This window comes from Dipodomys merriami, unplaced genomic scaffold (genome assembly GCF_024711535.1).
Source record: "Dipodomys merriami isolate MVZ:Mamm:240054 unplaced genomic scaffold, mDipMer1.0.p SCAF_41, whole genome shotgun sequence".
Taxonomy (NCBI): domain Eukaryota; kingdom Metazoa; phylum Chordata; class Mammalia; order Rodentia; family Heteromyidae; genus Dipodomys; species Dipodomys merriami.
Genome location: NW_027205715.1, coordinates 3952557 through 3971470, shown reverse-complemented (window position 1 = coordinate 3971470; position 18914 = coordinate 3952557). Strand labels below are relative to the sequence as shown.

General features: G+C 43.5%; 1 protein-coding gene across 1 annotated transcript in view; it reads left to right on the top strand.

The window, feature by feature from the left end:
* Positions 1-1456: 1456 nt before the first annotated feature.
* Positions 1457-18914, top strand: part of Csnk2a2 (casein kinase 2 alpha 2) — a 42666-nt gene continuing 25208 nt past the window's right edge. Inside the window, exons 1-4 of the mRNA XM_069992419.1 lie at positions 1457-1619; positions 2529-2640; positions 14876-14977; positions 17368-17418. Of these exons, the coding sequence (XP_069848520.1) occupies positions 1516-1619; positions 2529-2640; positions 14876-14977; positions 17368-17418 (369 nt within the window). The 5' untranslated portion in view covers positions 1457-1515. The remainder of the gene's footprint in view (positions 1620-2528; positions 2641-14875; positions 14978-17367; positions 17419-18914) is intronic.

The following is an 18914-nucleotide window of genomic DNA, read 5'->3' as shown; positions in this document are numbered from 1 at the left end:
ATAGGCAAATGGAAGTGTCTGTCTCCTGGCAAGCTTCTCAGCTTGGGCACAAAGTGATTCCCAGGAGGGAAAAGTGAAAGGATCCAATAACTACATAAGCACTTAGTATCTTAATATTGAAGGCTGTTCTGAATGTTTCTTGTGGTTTATCTTAGTCGAGTACCCACACCCTCTTGTGATTCAGATGCTATTCCAAGTTTTATGCCCTAAAATCTCAAGCACAGAGAGGTTGAGCTGTTGGTCCAAGTTCATACAGCTTGCAAGCTGCTGAGCTGGGATGGAAACTCAGATGGAGCAGACTCCACAGTCTTTTGTTCTTGGCTGTATAAGGCCGTTGGGAAAAGAACGTGAAAGAGGATTTGGCCTCCGAGCCACCTGGGCTGGGAGAGAAAAGATTCTGCTGATAAAGTTTGTGATCTGGGAGAAAAAAGAAGAAGAAGAAAAAAAAGCAAGACAAGAAGAGCGCTCCAGAAGATCAGAGAGGAGAGTGTTCAGGTCAGGAAGGCAAGTAGCTTTTGGGGGCCACTTTGGGGGTACACCCTCTGTCTGCCATCCATCCCCAACGCCTCAATCAGGATCTCCAGTCTCAAAGTATCTCCCGACTCATTACTTATTAGTTACAAAGGGAAAGACAGTAACTCACAGGGAGGCAACCTGGCCAGACTCGAGTTTAACCAAGCGACCCCCCCTCCAGAGGACACTCAGGAGAGAATTCGGGGGCGGGGGTGTCGTGGGGAAGGAAGTCTCTGGATTCAGGGAGAATGAGCAATCTGGGGTTGAGGGGTCCGGGGGTGACCGGGCAGGGTCCCCAGGGGAACCTTGGGGATGGAGGGGACATCCTGAAATGGGACAGGCTATGAGGCGGATGGGGAGGAACTCGGTGGTACTGGTTAGGCTGCGGAGGCAAGGCTGGTGAGCACTGAGGGTCTGGGTGGGTGGGCTTGTCGGGGGTCGCGGGGGACCCGGCGTTGGGGGGGCCGAGGCTGGGGCCGGGCGGGCCTGAGGCCTTGGGTCCCCCCGAACTGCAGGGGGCGCTGTGGGCCCGGGCGGCACGGAGCTGGGCGGCGGCCGCTCCTGGTGAGCGCGGCCCCTTTTCCGGGTTCCCTCCGCCTCTTCCTCCTCCTCCTCCTCTTCGTCCTCCTCCTCCTCCTCCTCCTTCTTCTTCGCCGCCGCCGCCGCCGCTGCCCCTTTCCCGGCCGGTGGCCACCGTCGCCGCCGCCTCCGGGGGCCGCGAGCCGAGCGGAGGCCGCCGCGGAGCGCGAGCCCCGCCGCCCCGCCGGCCGCTGCAGGGCCGGGCCGGCTCGGCCGGCGCCCCCCGCGCCCCCCTTTGCTCGTCCACCCGCCCGTCCGTCGGTCCGTCCGTCCGTGCGCCCGCCCGCCCGCCGCGGGCCCGGCCTGGCGCGGCCGCCCGCCGCCGCGCTCGTCCTCCTCCTCCTCCGCCCGCCGCCCCGCGCCCCCAGCCGCGCCGTCGCCGCCGCCCTCGGCGCCCCGCGGCGCCCCCCGGTCCCGCCCGCCATGCCCGGCCCGGCCGCGGGCAGTCGGGCCCGGGTCTACGCCGAGGTGAACAGCCTGAGGAGCCGCGAGTACTGGGACTATGAGTCTCACGTCCCGAGCTGGGGGTAAAGCCGCCGCCGCCCTCCCCCCGCCAGCCCGCGCGACCCCCGGCCCCGGCCCCGTCGACCTCCCCGGCGCAAACCGCACTCGGCCCAGCGACCCGCCTCCTGCCGGCCTGCGGCTTCGGGTTCCCCGGGCCCGGGGGACCGGGAAGGCGGAGCCCCCCCCCCCCCCCGCCCCGGCCCCAAGTCGTCGCACATGTCGCTCCGTCTTCCTCTTCCCTACCCCCACCCCAGAGCTCGGCTTTGCACTGCCTTCTCCCCCCCCGGGGGAGACGTGGGGGGTCCGGGGGAAGGGGGAGCAGCCCCTTCCTTCCTTCCTTCCTTCCTTCCTTCCTTCCTTCCTTCCTTCCTTCCTTCCTTCCTTCCTCCCTTCCTCTTCCCTTCTTTTCCTTCCCTTCCTTCCCTCTCTCTTTCCGTCCCTCCCTCCCGAGAACTTTGGGGTTTCTGGTGGGGTGGGGAAGCCAACAGCTGTCCTCCGAAGCTATTAAAATTCTCGGCCTTTTTAGTTTTCTGACATGAGACCGGGTGGGAGGGAAATTTTTTAAAGACGTCGAGGTCTCCAAGTGGCCACAGCCTCCCTTCTGGGTGTGCGACGGGAGACAGGTGCGGGTGCAGCCACGCGGGCACTGGAGACACTCCTGCCCGGGCCAGCAGGACCTAGATGCTAGCTTGCTTCCCCAGATGAGTTCTCACGGTGGCGCTCCTGTCCCTTCTCCCCAAGTTAGGAGGGATCCAGGTAGGCAAGGAGCTCTGTAGAGTGAAGGAATGCAGTTTCCGGCCCGATTGTGGCACGATGTCTAGACACTTGAACATGGGTGACTAGTGAAAGCTGCAGGGCTCCAGTGTTAAATGGGCATAGGGCTTGGTTAACCCCCAATCCTGGCACTGATGCATGTCTCTTACCTTTCACAGTAATCAAGATGATTACCAACTGGTTCGAAAACTTGGTCGGGGAAAGTATAGTGAAGTATTTGAGGCCATTAACATCACCAACAATGAGAGAGTGGTTGTGAAAATCCTCAAGGTGAGTGTCCTATGAGTGGATGAATATTCCCCTCCCCACCCACCCACCCAGGTTAAAGGCCGGCAGCTGCCCCAGCTGCCCTCCAGAATTAACAGTGCACACTCTGATTTTTTTCTATCTTATGCCAGATGTTCCTCCCTGCTCCCATTTTCCTCTGATCTTTGGAGAAAATACATAGACTGGCTTCAAACCTGAGCCAGATAGTTTCCGAATATTTTTGTTCTTAAGTGTAAATTATGGGCTTCCAAAACCAAAATCCCCCAAATCTCCACTTGTGACAGAATGAATAGGTATTTAAAAGAAAGAAAAGGCTCTTCATGAAGATTCTTTCGGTCCAAAGGCTCCTTGAGCATTCTATTTGTTACTTTTGGGGCTCTGAGCTATTGGAGAAAATTAGTTGTAGAAAAGTGAAGTGGCTGCAGAGATAAGCTTAAAGCCCAAAAGGAGGGAAGTATAGTCAGTTATTTTCCATCCTCTGGCAATAGTTTCAGGTGGGATGAATATGGAGAGCCATTAGTGCTAGCAAACCGTGTGGAGAAGTGAGTGAGCCAGTTTTTTGTTTGTTTATTTTTGTGCTGTCCTAGGACTTGAACTCAGGGCCTAGATGCTCTCCCCTTTTTGCTAAATGCTGGCCCTCTACCTCTTAAGCCACAGCTCCACTTTTGGCTTTTGGTGATTAATTGGAAATGAGTCTCATGAGCTTTCTGCTTGGGTTGGCTTTGAACCGCAATCCTCAGATATCAGCCCTCTGAATAACTAGGATTACAGACATGACCCCTCAGTACCCAACAGGCCACTGTTTCTTATTAGTAAAAGTGAATTTTGGAGCCATACAAGCTTCTGATCTCTAAAATAATAATTGGAATGTAACTGTCTTAATGTTAGCCTTAGCAGTCTGAGTTTGATAATAGGCCTTTTGTTATCTCTCTGAGGAAGAGATGATCTTCATGGACATGATGAGCAAGATAAGTTTTCCTTTAGGTGACTGACTGAATAGGCATATAGGTATAATCATGTTTTACAGAGTGTATCAAAGGTAACCTTTAGAATCTGGTAGGTCCTCATATTGCCAAGTCATTTACCTGTCATTTAGTGGGAAGATTGGGAATACTAAAGTATGATGTATGTAATCTTACATGTATATACTTTCCTCTGTGGCTCTTTTGCAGAGGTGCTGCAGAAGAATGTGCAATTAAATAGCTATGTAGAGAGTCCCTTTTTACTATGAGGGGGGTCAGGGTTATATGTTCTGTAAACCCACTTTCAGAAAAATGGCCAATACCATCACTGAGGGCTGTGCTAGCCAGGTGATAAAGGAGCAGGGTGACAGTAGGAATGAGATAGGAGGTTCTGTCTGGGGACGAAGAGGCTGAGGATGAATTGAGAAGTGAGGATACAACTTGACTTGACAATACGGACTTTGACTCCTCTTTCATGTGAATTGTACCTATAATGCTTCAAATTGAGAGTGGTTTTTTATTTACTTGTTTTTGCTCTTTTAATAAAAAGTATAAAGCTGGGTACAGTGGCTCAGGTTTATAATCCCAGCTACTTGTGAGGTAAAGATTGGGAGGATAGGACCAGTCTGGGCAAAGATACATAGGAAGCTTAAGTAGGAGAGTTGGAATCTAGGTGTGCCCAGGAAGGGACTCTACTTGGGAGGGGAAAAAAAAAAAAAAACAAGATAAAAAACTAAAGTAAAAAGGGTTGGTGACATGGCTCAAATATAGATTATCTGCCTAGCAAGTAGAAGGCCTTGAGTTCAAAATACCAGTACCAAGCCAAGTTCTGGTCAGCCTGCAAGTGGCTCATACCTGTAATCCTAGCTTCTTAAGAAGCTGAGATCTGAGATTTACAGCTTAAACCAGACTGGGCAGAAAAGTTCTTGAGACTCTCATCTCCAGAGAAGCACCAAAAGCTGGAAGTAGAGCTGTGGCTCAAGTGGTAGAGTGCTAATCTTTTTTTTTTTTTTGGTGTGGAGGGGTCTGGTTGTGGGGCCTGAACTCTGGGCCTGGGCGCTGTCCCTCAGCTCTTCAGCTCAAGGCTAGCACTCTATCACTTGAGCCACAGTGCCACTTCCGGCTTTTTTCTTTTTCTGCTTATGTAGTGCTGAGGAATCGAACCCAGGGCCTCATGCATGCAAGGCAAGTGCTCTACCACTGAGCCACCTTCCCAGCCCACTTCTGGCTTTTTTCTTTTTGCTTATGTGGTGCTGAGGAATCGAACACAGGGTTTCAGGCATGCAAGGCAAGCACTCTACCACTGAACCACCTTCCCAGCCCTAGAGTGCTAATCTTGAGCAAAAAAAAAAAAAAGCTCAAGGACAGTGTCCAGACCCTGCATTCAAGTTCCAGAACTATCACAAACGACAAGAAAAATTGTAGTTACTCTCCCCTCCTCCCTACTACCAACACACATACACAGATCAGTCATGCATCAATAAAAACTTTAAAGAAATGTTGTTTCCTCTCCGGGAAGTCCCTGAGGAAGCCCAACAATTCTTGCATGTACATAAGTATAAATGTTCTTAATATATATTGAAGTTAGGAATATCCACATTCTACTGCTTGTACATTCAGAAGAATGAATTGTTGAGTGTAAAGCAATTCCAAAACAATGTCTGAAATTTTGTGTAAAGGCAGCATTTTAAAGATAAATACAATTTCCTGCAATGTCTTTTTTTTTTTTTTTTTTTTTTAGCACAGTATTAATGGCTAGATGTAGTGACTCAAGCCTGTAATCCTAGCTACTTGGGAGGCAGAGATCAAGGACCCTGGTTCAAGGCCAGTCTGAGTATATAAATTGAGTAGATTCCACCTCACTCAATGACTGGGCTTAGTTGTATGTGCATTTTTCTAGCAACTTGGAGAAGTAGAAGTAGAAGGAGCATAGCCAGGCCAGCCTGGGCATAAAGTGTGACCCTACCTCAAAAATAACCAGTGTAAAAAGGAGTGGCTCAAGGGTACCTGCTTTGCAAGCATAAGGCTCTGAATACAATCTCCTGTTCTACCCCAGAAGGAAAAAGAACAGCAGTATGTATGAGTACCAGTGAGCTTGTTTAGGAGAGCATCCCTTGTAAAGAACTTCCTAGGGTTAGTTGCTGGATAGTTTTCCCTCTGTTCTAGAGCTACAGCAGATGTTTAAGATGCCCAGTATAGAACAGCTGCAAGTTATTTTCACAAATGGGAGGACACCGGGGCACAAAGAAACTTCCCTGACACCATTATGTGAAATGACTCTTAGGCAGAGCTCTTTCCATTTCTTTACTGCTCTCTTTAGCACAGATTATAGTGGTTTAGCACAGAATAAATTCCAATGTTCTGGTGTGAGACTTGGACCCTTTGAGTATCTCTGGTCAGTAAGGTACTTCATCTTCCTTTTTGACATTGTTTCTTCACCTGATGTATTCTGAACCACCATATTTTCACTGGTGAAATTACACTTCTTTTTTTTAAGTAAACATTTTTTTGTTATTTTTATTATAAGGGTGATATACAGAGGGGTTACAGTTACATAAGGCAGGTTAAAAAAATTATACTTCTTTGTATTTTTCAGAGTCCTGTGACATTTCCATCCAGATTACATTTCTGTTAGGATTGGGGAAGAAACTATTGTGGTTTTGTTGCTAAAATGGATTGAAAAACATCTCTCATGACTTTATATAAAGTTAAGCTTTATGCAGATGAGTTGCATATTAAGACTAATAGACTTCAGTAGTCTTGGTTATAGAAAACTGAGTCCATAACAGTACCAACTGCTTAGTTTGGAGGATTCTAGACAAGGCTTCCTTGTCATATAAGCCTACAGTGTTGCCGCTGCAGGAAGGAACTTGGTGTATCCATGTGCACAGAGAGACTGAGTCAGACTGGCATTCCCGAGGACAGGCTGGGCTCCCCTCTTCCTCAGTCAGTAATGTCTCATGTCAGTCTTTTCCAATTTATGAGGGTGGCTGGATGCTAAGTGACCCACAGAGGACGTCTGTTCCATTTAATTTGCTTCTAACATTTCTAAGTATTTTATTGATTGAAGTATATTGGGGCTTTTAAGAGGTTTTATGAATTTGAAACTGGTGAGGAAATTCTTCATGTCTTATCAATGATATACTGAGCTAAAGTCTAGAAAGAAAACTTCCCAATCAGTGGAAAAAGTACTTCCTTTTCTCTTTTTACAAATTATTTTGAGAACAGAAAAAGAAGAGAAAGAAATGGCACCAGTTTATATGACAGGGCTGAAAGCTACTTTAGTGTCAAAAGTTTGCTCTTGAATCTGGAAACTCAGTTCCATTGTAGCACATCTTAGAAAGGTGTGCACAAAAATCAGGGCTGCTGGCTGTTTGGGCCCATTTTATAAAGAGCCTGGCTACCTCCTATTCCCCAGGGATTAACTCTTGCACTTAAAACAAAGAATGGTGGTATTAAAATTTGCTTTGTAAGCATGTTTAGTGTATTTGTAGGTTTCTTAAAATTTCTTAAAATTGTTGAGATTAAGGATTTAGCTCAGTGGTAGAGCACTTGCCTAACAACCGTGAGACCTTGGTGAAGGAGGCTTTGTGGTGATTACAGATCCTTGTTAGTTACTTCCTGGTAAGCTGGTAGGCTTTCTGTGTTATCAAAATTATATTTTCTCCATATTGATAGAATGCTTTCTCCTGTATTTCTACTTTCTCTACTGATAGATTTGTTGTTGTTGTTGTTGTTAACCTTTCATTTAGGAACATGTACCAAAACATCTTCCAAAACAACACAATAGTGGCAGTTTATATATATATATTTTTTTTTAACTGTATTTTTTGTCTTCTTTTGGTACTGGGATCCCTGCCCTTTTTATGATCACTAGGCTTCATAAATGTTTCATGATACTGTAGTAGTTAAAGTAGTACTAAAGTCATAGTATGTATACAATGGGGGAAAATGAAAAGATTTTCTTTTTTGGTAATTAGAATGTAGTTCAGTGGTAGAATGCTTGCCTGGCATGCATGAGGCCCTGTATAATTTCCAGCACCAAAAAGAAGAGTGTATTTCTGGACATTTCACCAATTCTGAATAAACATGCAGGAGCCACATTCAATATGAAGAATAATCATACTGAACCTTTGCAGTTGAGTGCAAAAGTAGTTTTGAAGTATAAGTAAAACACCATTTGGAGGAAACAAAAAGTATTGGTAATATCAGTGCCAGAAGTGTGTGAACTAGGCAGTGCTGGTTCTAATGCTGAGGTTTTGCCATCACAGAGAGTACACTTAACCTGAGTCCAGCAGAATCACACCAGGTTGGGGAGCTCAGAAACCACTAGACTCCCAAGCTACTTGGGCAGGTAGAGTAGGACCCAGAGAAAGACAGAGGTCTGCTCAGGTGTATGTGGTGGGTGCAGGGCCTGTGTGTGGAACTCCACACCTGCCATGGAGGCTTGGAAGGTGTAAGGAACAATGATTTGGGTATTTATTGGATATCTGACTTCTTGATGTACTGAAAGGATTGAAGACTAGTCACTAGAAGTCAAATAAAAGAAATTCCTAATGATTTTTGAAGTTACTCTTCTGGAAGGCAGTATTTGACTGGTGCATAGGCTGGTTGAAGTGTGGGCTAGTCACAGACCTAGAAAGACTGAGGCAGGCTTCTCTGCTTAGTGCTTTGCCTGTTTGCAGAGTAGGGAAACGTGACAGAAGCCTCATCAAGCTGGTGCACTTTCTAACCCCTATTATTCCTTCAAGTTTCATCAAGATCACTTGCCCAATTTGGGGGTTTTACAGTCTTACCCTTTATATAATTGATTTATATAATTGATAGAGAGTAAACCATGTGTGAAGATGTCTTGACACAGCACCCATTCTCCTGTGCAGCAGGGCTTGGATGGTTTTCATGCTTAACTTCTAGGTCTGCCACAGTGTACTAGAGTCATACAGCATAGGCCTTGCTGTGAAAGGAGAACAGAACACTTGAGTTCTAGAACTAGCTTCTTTGACTTGTTTTTTCATCTGCAAAATGGGAAGAACATGTGAAGTATAGATGGATAGCCAGGCAGCCAATAGATGTTCAGTGTTTTTTGTTTTTTTTTTTTTGCTGAGAGTGGTGTGGAGGAAATAAATGAATTCATATGTCAGGTCCACTTCTTAGGACACCTATGACATCGGACAGTTAGTAAATCCTCTGTGCCTCAGTATCTCTAACTGTATTAGTGGTACTCATCAGGGAGTATTTGATGTGCTTGAGACAGTGTGAGGTACCAAGAGGGCAGTACACCATATCTGTAATAACAGTTGTAGGGCTGGATCAGTGAACTAAACAGAACCATAGTAGAAATAACTATGATATTCACAGCTCTGGTTTGGACTTAGTCTCAAACTTTTTGTTATGGTCTAATTCATGTAACACAGAACTTAACCATTTTTAAGTGTGCAGTTTAGTGGCAGCAAATGTAAATATAATGTTAAACAACCATTACCACTATATACCTGAATAATTCTTACCATCTTGTAAAACGGAAACTGTATGCATTGAGCAATAACTCCCCAATCTTTTCTCTCCCAGCTCCAGGCAAACACCATTATGGTTTTGACCATCCTAAGTACTTTATATATATGGAATTATAAAGCACTTGTTTTTTTGTGACTGACTGCATTTAGTATGATGTCCACAAGGGCATCCATGTTGTGGGATATGTCCAGATTTTCTTCCTTTTTAAGACTACGTTATTAATTTATGCGTACATGCTACACTTTTTTCATCTATCAATGACCATTTGGGTTGTTCCCACATTTTTGCTATTGTGAACTGTGCTGCTTCACACATGGGTGTATTTATATACCTATGTATTAGACCGCCTCACTTATTTTGGATCATAAGGGAATTCTGGTTTGTTTGTTTTTTTCTTGAGGTGGTTTCTAGTTAGTTAGCCAGCCTGGCCTTGAACTCAGTGATTCTTCTGCCTCAGCCCCTGTAGTGCTGAAATTACAAGAATGTGCCAACACATCCAGCTTTTTTTGGGGGGGGGGCGTCCAGTCGTGGGGCCTAAGCTCGGCCTGGCGCTGTCCCTTAGCTCTTCACCTCAAGGCTAGCACTCTACCACTTGAGCCACAGTGCTACTTCTGGCTTTTTTCTTTTTGCTTATGTGGTGCTGAGGAATCGAACCCAGGGCCTCAGGCATGCAAGGCAAGTGCTCTACCACTGAGCCACCTTCCCAGCCCGATATCCAGCTATTTTTAATTTTTAATGTAATTTATTTTTTTGGCCAGTCCTGGAGCTTGAACTCAGGGCCAGGGGACTGTCCTTGAGCTTTTTTGTGTGTAAAGCTATCACTCTACCACTTAATCCACCAGCGACACTTCCAGCCTTTTCTGTGTATGTAGTACTGAAAAATTGAACCCAGGGCTTCATGCATGCTAGGTGAGCACTCTGCCACTAAGTAAGATTCCCAGCCCTATTTTTAAATCTTTTTTTTGAAGGACTTTGCACAGTGCCTATACCTATTTACATTCCCAGCAGCAATAAAATAACATTCAATATTTTGTTTTTTTTAATAAATGTATGTATGTATATATATATATATATATATATATACATACATACATATAGATAGATAGATAGATAGTAGCCATCCTAATAGATGTGAGATGGTATTTCATTGTCACTTTGGTTTTGCACTTTGTCTTTTCAAATAAATTTTAGTCCTGAAGATAACCGATCACCCTTTTTCCTTGGGAATTGGTAGTATAAGTGGAGAGCTGTTGCTTTGAATAACATTGCTCAGATAATATTTCTCTTCAGGTCAAATGCAGTGGGCTTTGAGGCACTGAAGGGGAGAGAAGGCACCATCATCTAGGCTGTGCTGTCTTCCTGGCTCATCATTTGGTCCCTATCACAGTGTGGGTTATGATATTCATTTTGGGGGGTGAAATTCATACCATAATGGTGCCATTGTTGCTTTATTTATTTAATTTATTTTTTGTGTGTGCCAGTATTGGGGCTTGAACTCTGGGCTTGGGTGCTGTCCCTTAGCTTTTTAACTCAAGGCTGGGGCTCTACCATTTGAGCTACAGCTCCACTTCTGGCTTTTTACTGATCAATTGGAAATAAGGTTCTTATGGACTTTCCTGCCCAGGCTGATTTCAAACCTCTTGAGTAGCTAGGATTACAAGTGATAGTGGAACTAGACTTAGCATTTGTTGGGAGAGCCACACCTCCAGCTCTGTTTGCTTTTGCTATTTTTCAATAGGGTCTTGCTTTTTGTCCAGTCCAGCCTGGCCCATAATCCTTCTATTTAGGCTTTCCACTTGGCTAGAGTGATGATACATAGCACTGTATCCCTCTTTGTGTGTTGTGTGTGCACGTGTCAGTCCTGGGCTTTGAATTTAGGGTCTGAGTGCTGTCCCTGACTTTTCTTTGCTCAAGGCTAGTGTACTACCACTTGAGCAGCCACAGTCCCACTTCTAGCTTTTTTGGGGGGAGCAGGGGGAGATGCTTAATTGAAGATAAGAGTCTTACTTTCTTGCCCAGGCTGTCTTTGAACCTCAGCCATCAGGTCTCAGCCTCCTAAGTAGCTAGGATTACAAGCATGAGCCACCCAACCTCCAGCTCTACCCACCTTTTTATTGGTTAAGCTAGATTCTCCTTTTAACCTGGGCTGGCCCTGAAAAATAATTGTATTGTTCTATGCCTCTTTAATGGCTAGGATTGTAGGTGTGAACCACCATGTCCAGCTACTTTCCCTTTTTTTAACCGCCTCTTCTTCTGTCAGCATCTGAGGACTCTGGTTACTAACAGACTGCCTGTCAAAATTGCCCTACCAGTCAGGTATGGAGTTATACAACAGTAATTCCAGCACTCAAGGAAGGAGAATTGTGAGCTTGAGGTCAGCCTTGGTTACATAGTGAGACTCTGTCTCAAAAAGAAAAAAAAAATTTTGTCCTTTCTGGTTTAGGTAGTTGCTGGGCAAGCAGCAACTGGGCAGCAGAATTTGCTTCCATTTCTAAGTTCTCTTGAACCCATTGAAAGCTAGCTCAGTCTTCCCTGCATCGTCAGGAGGCATATGCCTTTCTTACCTGTTGCTGACCAATTGGAAAGCCACGTAGGTCATGACAAAGTGGCAGTGTTGTGAAAGCAGCTTGCTCAGTGGCTCAGCTCTCTGAGTAGTTAGGGCATTGTAGGTACAAAGGAGTCTCAGTGTACACAGGCTTCTGAATGCAGGCTTTCCCCCTCTGTTTCTCTACCACAGATCTGAAGTTGCTTTTAGTAGTGGATGACAATTCCAGGCTCTTATATTAAAGGAATTAGGGCTGGGCACAGTGGCTTGAACCTGTAATCCCAGCTATCTGGGAGGTGGAGATGGGGAGAATGAAAGTTTAAGCCCAGCTCAAGGGGAAAATGTAAGGGAGCCCTGCCTTCCTGTCTTAACAAATAATCAGATGTTTACAGGTATATGTCTGTAGGCCCAACTACACAGGAGGCATAGGTAGAAGGATAATGGTCTCAGGAAAACCCCAGGCAAAACGTCAAGAAAGACCTCATCTGAGAAATAAAGCAAAAAAGTTGAGTGCGAGTTAGTAGTAGAGCCTGTCCCTAGGAAGTCCAGGGCCCTGAGTTCTGACTCCAGTATTAACAAAAAAAAAAACAATGAGGAAGAAGAAGGTAGAATACTGGTAGCACTGGCTGAGTTTATACATACATGATATCCAGCTTTTCTTTTTTTTTGACGGTCGTGGGGCTTGAACTCTGGGCCTGGGCGCTGTCCCTCAGCTCTTCAGCTCAAGGCGAGCACTCTACCACTTGAGCTACAGCGCCACTTCCTCCAGCTTTTCTTTGTAATTAAAATCTTTTTTAAATATTTTTGGAGCCCAGCACTAGTGGCTCATGCTTGTAATCCTAGTTACTCAGGAGGCTAAGATCTGAGGATCACAGTTCAAAGCCAGCCAAGACAAGAAAGTCCATGAGACTCTAACCTCCAATTCACCACCAGAAAACCAAAAGTGGCACTGTGGCTCAAAGTGGTAGAGCGCTAGTTTTGAGCAAAAGAGTTTAGGGACAGTGTCTAGGCCCTGAGTTCAAGTCCCATGACCGACAGCACCCCCCCCCCCAATAATTATATATGTTTGGCAGTGACTTACACTTGCTATGCAAGTAATTGATCTGCCACTTGAGTTGCTCCCTGCCCAGCTCTGTTCTGTAACTTCTTGACATAATTTCAGACCGAAAGGAAAGTTGCAAGAATTCCTATGCATCTTCCCCCCAGATTCCTTACATATTAACATTCACTTTGTCCTTTATTCTTTCTCTCATGTATTTTTTCTACATACTTACATATATGGGACTATGTACAGTATTTTATATATCTTTTTCTGAGGTGCTTGAGTAAATTGCCACCATGCTTATGGATATTTCATATTGTGTGTTTTGGTTAAAAAAAAAGGCTAATTTTTTTTTACATAACCCCAAGGGTTGTATGCAGAATTAGTGCTGTAGGCTTCATTGACACTTGCCATTTATCCATATAATGTTCTGTATTGCGAAAGAAAGTTTGAGGTCATGTGTTACATTCAGTGGTCATACCTTGTAAATCTGGAAGAGTTGCTCATATATTTCATGACTGACCTTTTTGAAGCTATCAGGCTATTTATATAGTACTACTCACTAAATAGTAGATTCTTTCATTGGCTATGTTTTGGTTAAGATTCCTAGATGGAAATGGAAGCAGACACAGCAGCCATATCTCCCTACTAGGAACCCAAGAAAGAATGATAGACATAGTTGTGTGCAAGTGCACAGCCAGGCTGCAGCCCTCACTTCAGCCCCATGCTAGAGATGATGCAGGTGCCCTGTTTCAGTTCTTTTCCTGTCTTATAACTTACTGTAACTCAGTAACCAACAACAGATGATGCTTTCTCTGGCACATATATGGTGTGTTCCCCATCCACTTATGATGCCTAGCAAACAGGTCTCCTGTCAAAGCACAAAGCACACCATTCTACTGTTAGCTATGACCTTGGGCAAATAGCTCCACTCTGTTGACTAGTGCATAGAGGTTTTGTGAGGATTAAATATGACTTACTAAGTAAAAAATTGAAATCAATAGAGCTAACATACTGAATGCTTCCCATGTGCCAGTCACCCCTCTATGTTTTCATGCCTTACAAAGTATATTTGATTATAATTTATTTTTTCAAAACTACTTTTTTTATGGAGTTGCTAATCTTGGGGCTTGAATTCAGAGCCTGGATTCTGTCCCTGAGCTTTCATGCTCAAGATTAGCGCTTTACTACTTGTGCCACATCTCCACTTGCACATTTTTTGGTGGTTAATTGGAGATAAGAGTTTCACAGACTTTGTGCCCAGGCTAGCTTCAAACCTAAATCCTTAGATCTCAGCCGACTGAGTATCTAGGATTACTGCTAGTACCTGACTCAACTACTTTTATTCAAATTCTTTAGCCTATTTAGGACACAAAATGGTTGTAATAAAAGGTAGTTGGTTGATTGGTTTTTGAGACGGAGTCTTCAAAATGTGGACTAGACTGGCCTCTTAACTTTCCACCTTCCTGCCTCAGTGCTAAGATTACAGGTATGTACCACCACTCCCAGCCCTGATTAAAGTCTTTAATTTTTTCTCTCTAGCAGATGGATAAATAGCAGAGGTTTTTAATCACTGCTGTTATCAGATGAGATTTTCCTTTTTTAATTCCACATCTTTTCTTTAGGAATGGGGTCTGTTGGGAAACATCCCTGGCTCTGCGAATTTCAGATTCTGGATAGTAAGGAAGTGGGAGTGGTGGCAGGAAATGAGAGCCAGCAGCTGGGAAACAAGTGTGTAACTTGATGTCAGTGAAGCAGTCCTCACTTCTAGAAGACAAATTACATGTAACTCACTGGAAGAGCAGGTGTCTTGCCATTTTGTTTTCAGTTTTTCCATTTGTGAGTCCATGGTACACAGCTGTTCAGAGCTATAATGCTTTGTATTTGGCAGGTATCTAGTAAGTAAGATTTTATTTTTAAAGTATGACATATGTTTTCAAAATTTTTAAGTATTCTCGATGTAACTACTTAAAAATCTTGTTATACACACTGTAGGAGTCTTTAAATTATTTAACTTACAGTTAAAGGTTTTTATAGACACCCCCATTACCCCCATTTTGTCCCCATTTTCCTGTATGCTGTACCATGCACATGATTGGCTTACATTGTTTAAAGTGTATTTATTATTGTGACTTGAAAGGGAGTCTCACTTCTGATTACTCTTGTATATTTAAGCCAGTGAAGAAAAAGAAGATAAAACGAGAGGTTAAGATTCTGGAGAACCTTCGTGGTGGAACAAATATCATTAAGCTGATCGACACTGTGAAAGACCCTGTGGTAGGTACCTGGTAGCTGAGGGTGCTAGTGGGTGGGGGGCCTCTGGTGCTTCGTTACTTTTATTCAGTCCACAAATGTTTACTGTGTCACTTCCTCCAAATTCTTGCTTATGCCAACCATTTTTGAGAGTTTACACCTAGCATTTGGAGCTGAGGGCTCACAGCCCACCAACTCTTGGGAACCTTTGCTGTTTCTTAGGCTGCTTTTTAGTTCCACATCCATCATGAGGGCTCACATTGTCTGTAGATACTACCAGAATGTTTCTTTCTTACTAGCATAAATAGTACAGGGAATTTCATTGGTATAATTCCATAGAGATACACAGAGTGCTATGGACAAATTCACCCTCTCTGTTAAGTTCCCTTAACCACCACCACCCCCCTTTTTTTCACAAACACTGCTTGGTGGATTTCACTAGGCTGTCTTCATATGTGTGTCTATAGAATTTGTTTCCACCCTCTTCATTCCCAGAACACATTCCCTTGTACAACTAAAACAGGCCTAAAATGCTTATACTTTAGCTATTGTAGGTGGGTCCATAAGTTTTCTCTCCCTTAAGAATAATTTAACCAGGTTTTTGCTGCTGTTGTTATTTTGTTTTGTTTTGCTGGTACCAGAGCTTGAATTCAGGGCCTTGTGCTTACTCAGCTTGCTTGCTTGCTCACAGCTGATAATCTACTACTTGAGCCATGCCTCCAGCCTTTCTTTTTTTTGGATTAATTGTAATCTTAGCTATTCAGAAAGCTAAGTTTAGAGGATTAAGGTTCAAAGCCAGCCTCGTAGAAAAATCCAAGAGAGTCTTACTTTCAATTAAAAAAGTAAAAAGCTGTACTAGCTAAAGGCATAGTTCAAAAGATAAAGAACCAGCTGAGCAAGCATGCCAAAAAGTGTGATGTAACATTTTTTAAAAAGTAGAGATTTTTCAGAAGAATTTTTTGTGGTTTTTTTTGTTATTATTGTTGTTTGGTTATGGGGCTTGAACTCAGGGTCTGGGGATGCTGTTCCTGAGCTTTTTTGTTCAAGGCTACCACTCTACCACTTAGAGTACTACTTTCGGTTTTCTGGTGGAGATCATCTCATAGACTTTCTTGCCTGGGCTGGCTGACTTTGAACCACGATCCTCAGATCTCAGCTTGAATAGCTAGGGTTACAGGTGGGAGCCACCTGTGCCCAGCTAATATCTGTGGGGGGGTATTTTTTTGTTTTCTGTTTTTTTTTTTCTTTTGTTGAGTATATGTGTATTTATTGGTTTTTGTTTTAAAATAGTCTTCCTCTGTGGCCTAGACTGGCTTTGAACTGTTGATCCTCTTGTATCAGCTTCTAAGTGAGGCTCTTCCTTTTTAAAACTTAATTATGAAAAATGTCAGCCATTTTCAGAAGTGAGTAATATGAATGATGGAGTGAGGAATATTGAACAACATGGAATACACAACACCCAGCTTTAGTGGTTGATCAGCTTGTGACTAGCGGTTTTAGTCCTACGCACTTACCTCACTTCTACCCTAGTTGGTTTTTCATTATTAGCACCAATTAGTTGCAGAAGGGCCTTTCATTTAACATGGCCCTTTATGTACATAATACATTTTGGTAAAAGTCACCCCATCCATCACTCTCCTCTTCCCAAACCAGTTGTATCAGGTTTTCTTGTTCCATTTTGACATATATATATAAAGCATTTTGATTTTATTTGCCCTCCCTTTTTTTCTCCATTTGTCTGCCCTCCCTCCCCTACCTCCCAGTACTTCCACCCGAAACAAGACATATTGTCAACTTCCTAGTGTTCTTTTTTGCTGAAGTGCATATTGTTCAAAAGGGTTTCATCATCATGTCTTACACATGAATACTGTCAGATTGATCAGGTATATGTATCCATACACAAATACGTAATCTGGTGTGTGTTTATAAACATGTTTATATTTTAGGGCTAACATCCATGAAGGGGGGAAACTTGTTCTGAGCCTAGTTTACTTCTCTTAATGTGATGGTCTCCAGACCCATCTATTTCCCTGCAGATGACTTCATTTTATTCTTCTTTATGACTATTCTGTTGTTTATAAGTACCACATTTTCTTGATCCCTTCATTAGTTGTGAGGCATCTGGGCTCTTTCCAAGGCTTGGCTACTGTGAATAATCTGCAGTGCACATAAGTGTGCAAGTGTCTTTTCATATCCTGACTCAGAGTCCTGCGGAGAGTTGCCCGAGAGTCATCCTGGTTGTTTTGAAGCAAATTCCAGATCTGATGAAAAAAATACTTTTTTTAGTAAGTTGTCTCTGATGAGTGAATTCCTTTTTCATCTAAGTAGGATTTAGGAACAGACCATTGGAGCAAAAGCAGATTCCATTTATCACTATCTGAGTCCCTAAAAAGCATTACTGTTCTCTCTTGCAGTCAAAGACACCAGCTTTGGTATTTGAATATATCAATAATACAGATTTTAAGGTGCGTATACTTTTTCTTTCTGGCATGGGGTTGATAGAGGATGGGGAGGTGATGATATGTAGGGTCAGAAATTGTTGATGAGAGTGGGAAATAACAAAGTGGATTCTTTACAGCATGACTACTGGCTGGGGTTGTTGTGTTGGTGAAGTTACTTGTCTCCCTTCACTTACTCAGGGAGTAGCTCATCCCTCATCAGTTACACTGCTGTTTTAGACATATACATGCGTGGGTGGATATTAACTTCATTTTTGTAAGAAATCTTACATTGCTGATGGGAAGTGATACAGTGAAAATGGTGTAAAGGAAGCAGCTAAAGGTGCTGGTGGCTCATACCCATAATCCTAGCTACAGGAACTGAGATCTAAGATCAAGGTTTGAAGCCATCCTGGGCAGAAAAGTCTGTGAGACTCTCATTTCCAATTAAACACCAAAAAAATGGAAGCAAAGATGTGGGTGGCTCAAGTGATAAAGCGCTAGCCTTGAACAAGAGCTCTGATTCCAAGCCTCAGTACCAGCACCAAAAGAAAAAAAAAGCCAGTTGAATTGGAGCTACCACATAATACTTTGTGTCTACACCATGTACAAAGGAAATGATACTGAAAGCCTGCTTTAAGGAAGAGCTACTGAGAGTTGCAAAACATTCTACAAGAATAATTTTTTAAAGTAAAATGAAAATGATGGTCTTAAAAAAAAGAAAAGTCACTGCTTTTAGAAGAGCCTGATTCTAGGGTATTAATGTGTTTTCATATATATTATTTTGAACTTACAACTATTGATGGTTTGTTGAATTGTCGGTTTTGAGACAGTCATACTCTATAACTCTGGCTGGCCTTTTAAAAAACAATTACAGTTATTACAAAGGTGATGTACAGAGAGGTTACAATTACATAAGTCAGGTAAAGAATATATTTCTTTTTGGAGAGTGTCACCTCTTCTCTTGCTCTCTTCTTTCCTTACCCTTCCTTACTCATAGGTTCTATAGTTTATTTTAGACATAATGTCCAGTGTATAATTGCTATATTTGTTTACCCTTTGTCCCTCCATTTCTGTGTCAGGTTGGCCTTTTACTCATGATTCTCCTGCCTTCAGCCTCCCAAGTGCTGGTATTACATGTGTGCAACCACCATGCCAGTCTAAGTATTCTTTTTTTTTTTGTCCATTGTGGGGCTTGACCTCAGGTCCTGGGCACTGTACCTTTGTGCTCAAGGCTAGCACTTTACCACTTGAGCCACAGTGTCACTTTGGGCTTTTTCTGAGTAGCTTACTGGAGATAAGAGTCTCATGGAGCTAGGCGCTGGTGGCTCACACCTATTAGCCTGCCCACTCAGGATGCTGAGATCTGAGGATCAGGGTACAAAGCTGGCCTGGGCAGACCAATCCCTGTGAATAGAGCTCAGGTTTTTTTTTCTGAGAACAATTTGGAACTCATTGTAGAAGACAAAACCATGGCAATGGCTTTTATAGGCATTGGTAGAGCTCACGGTGATGATAGAGTG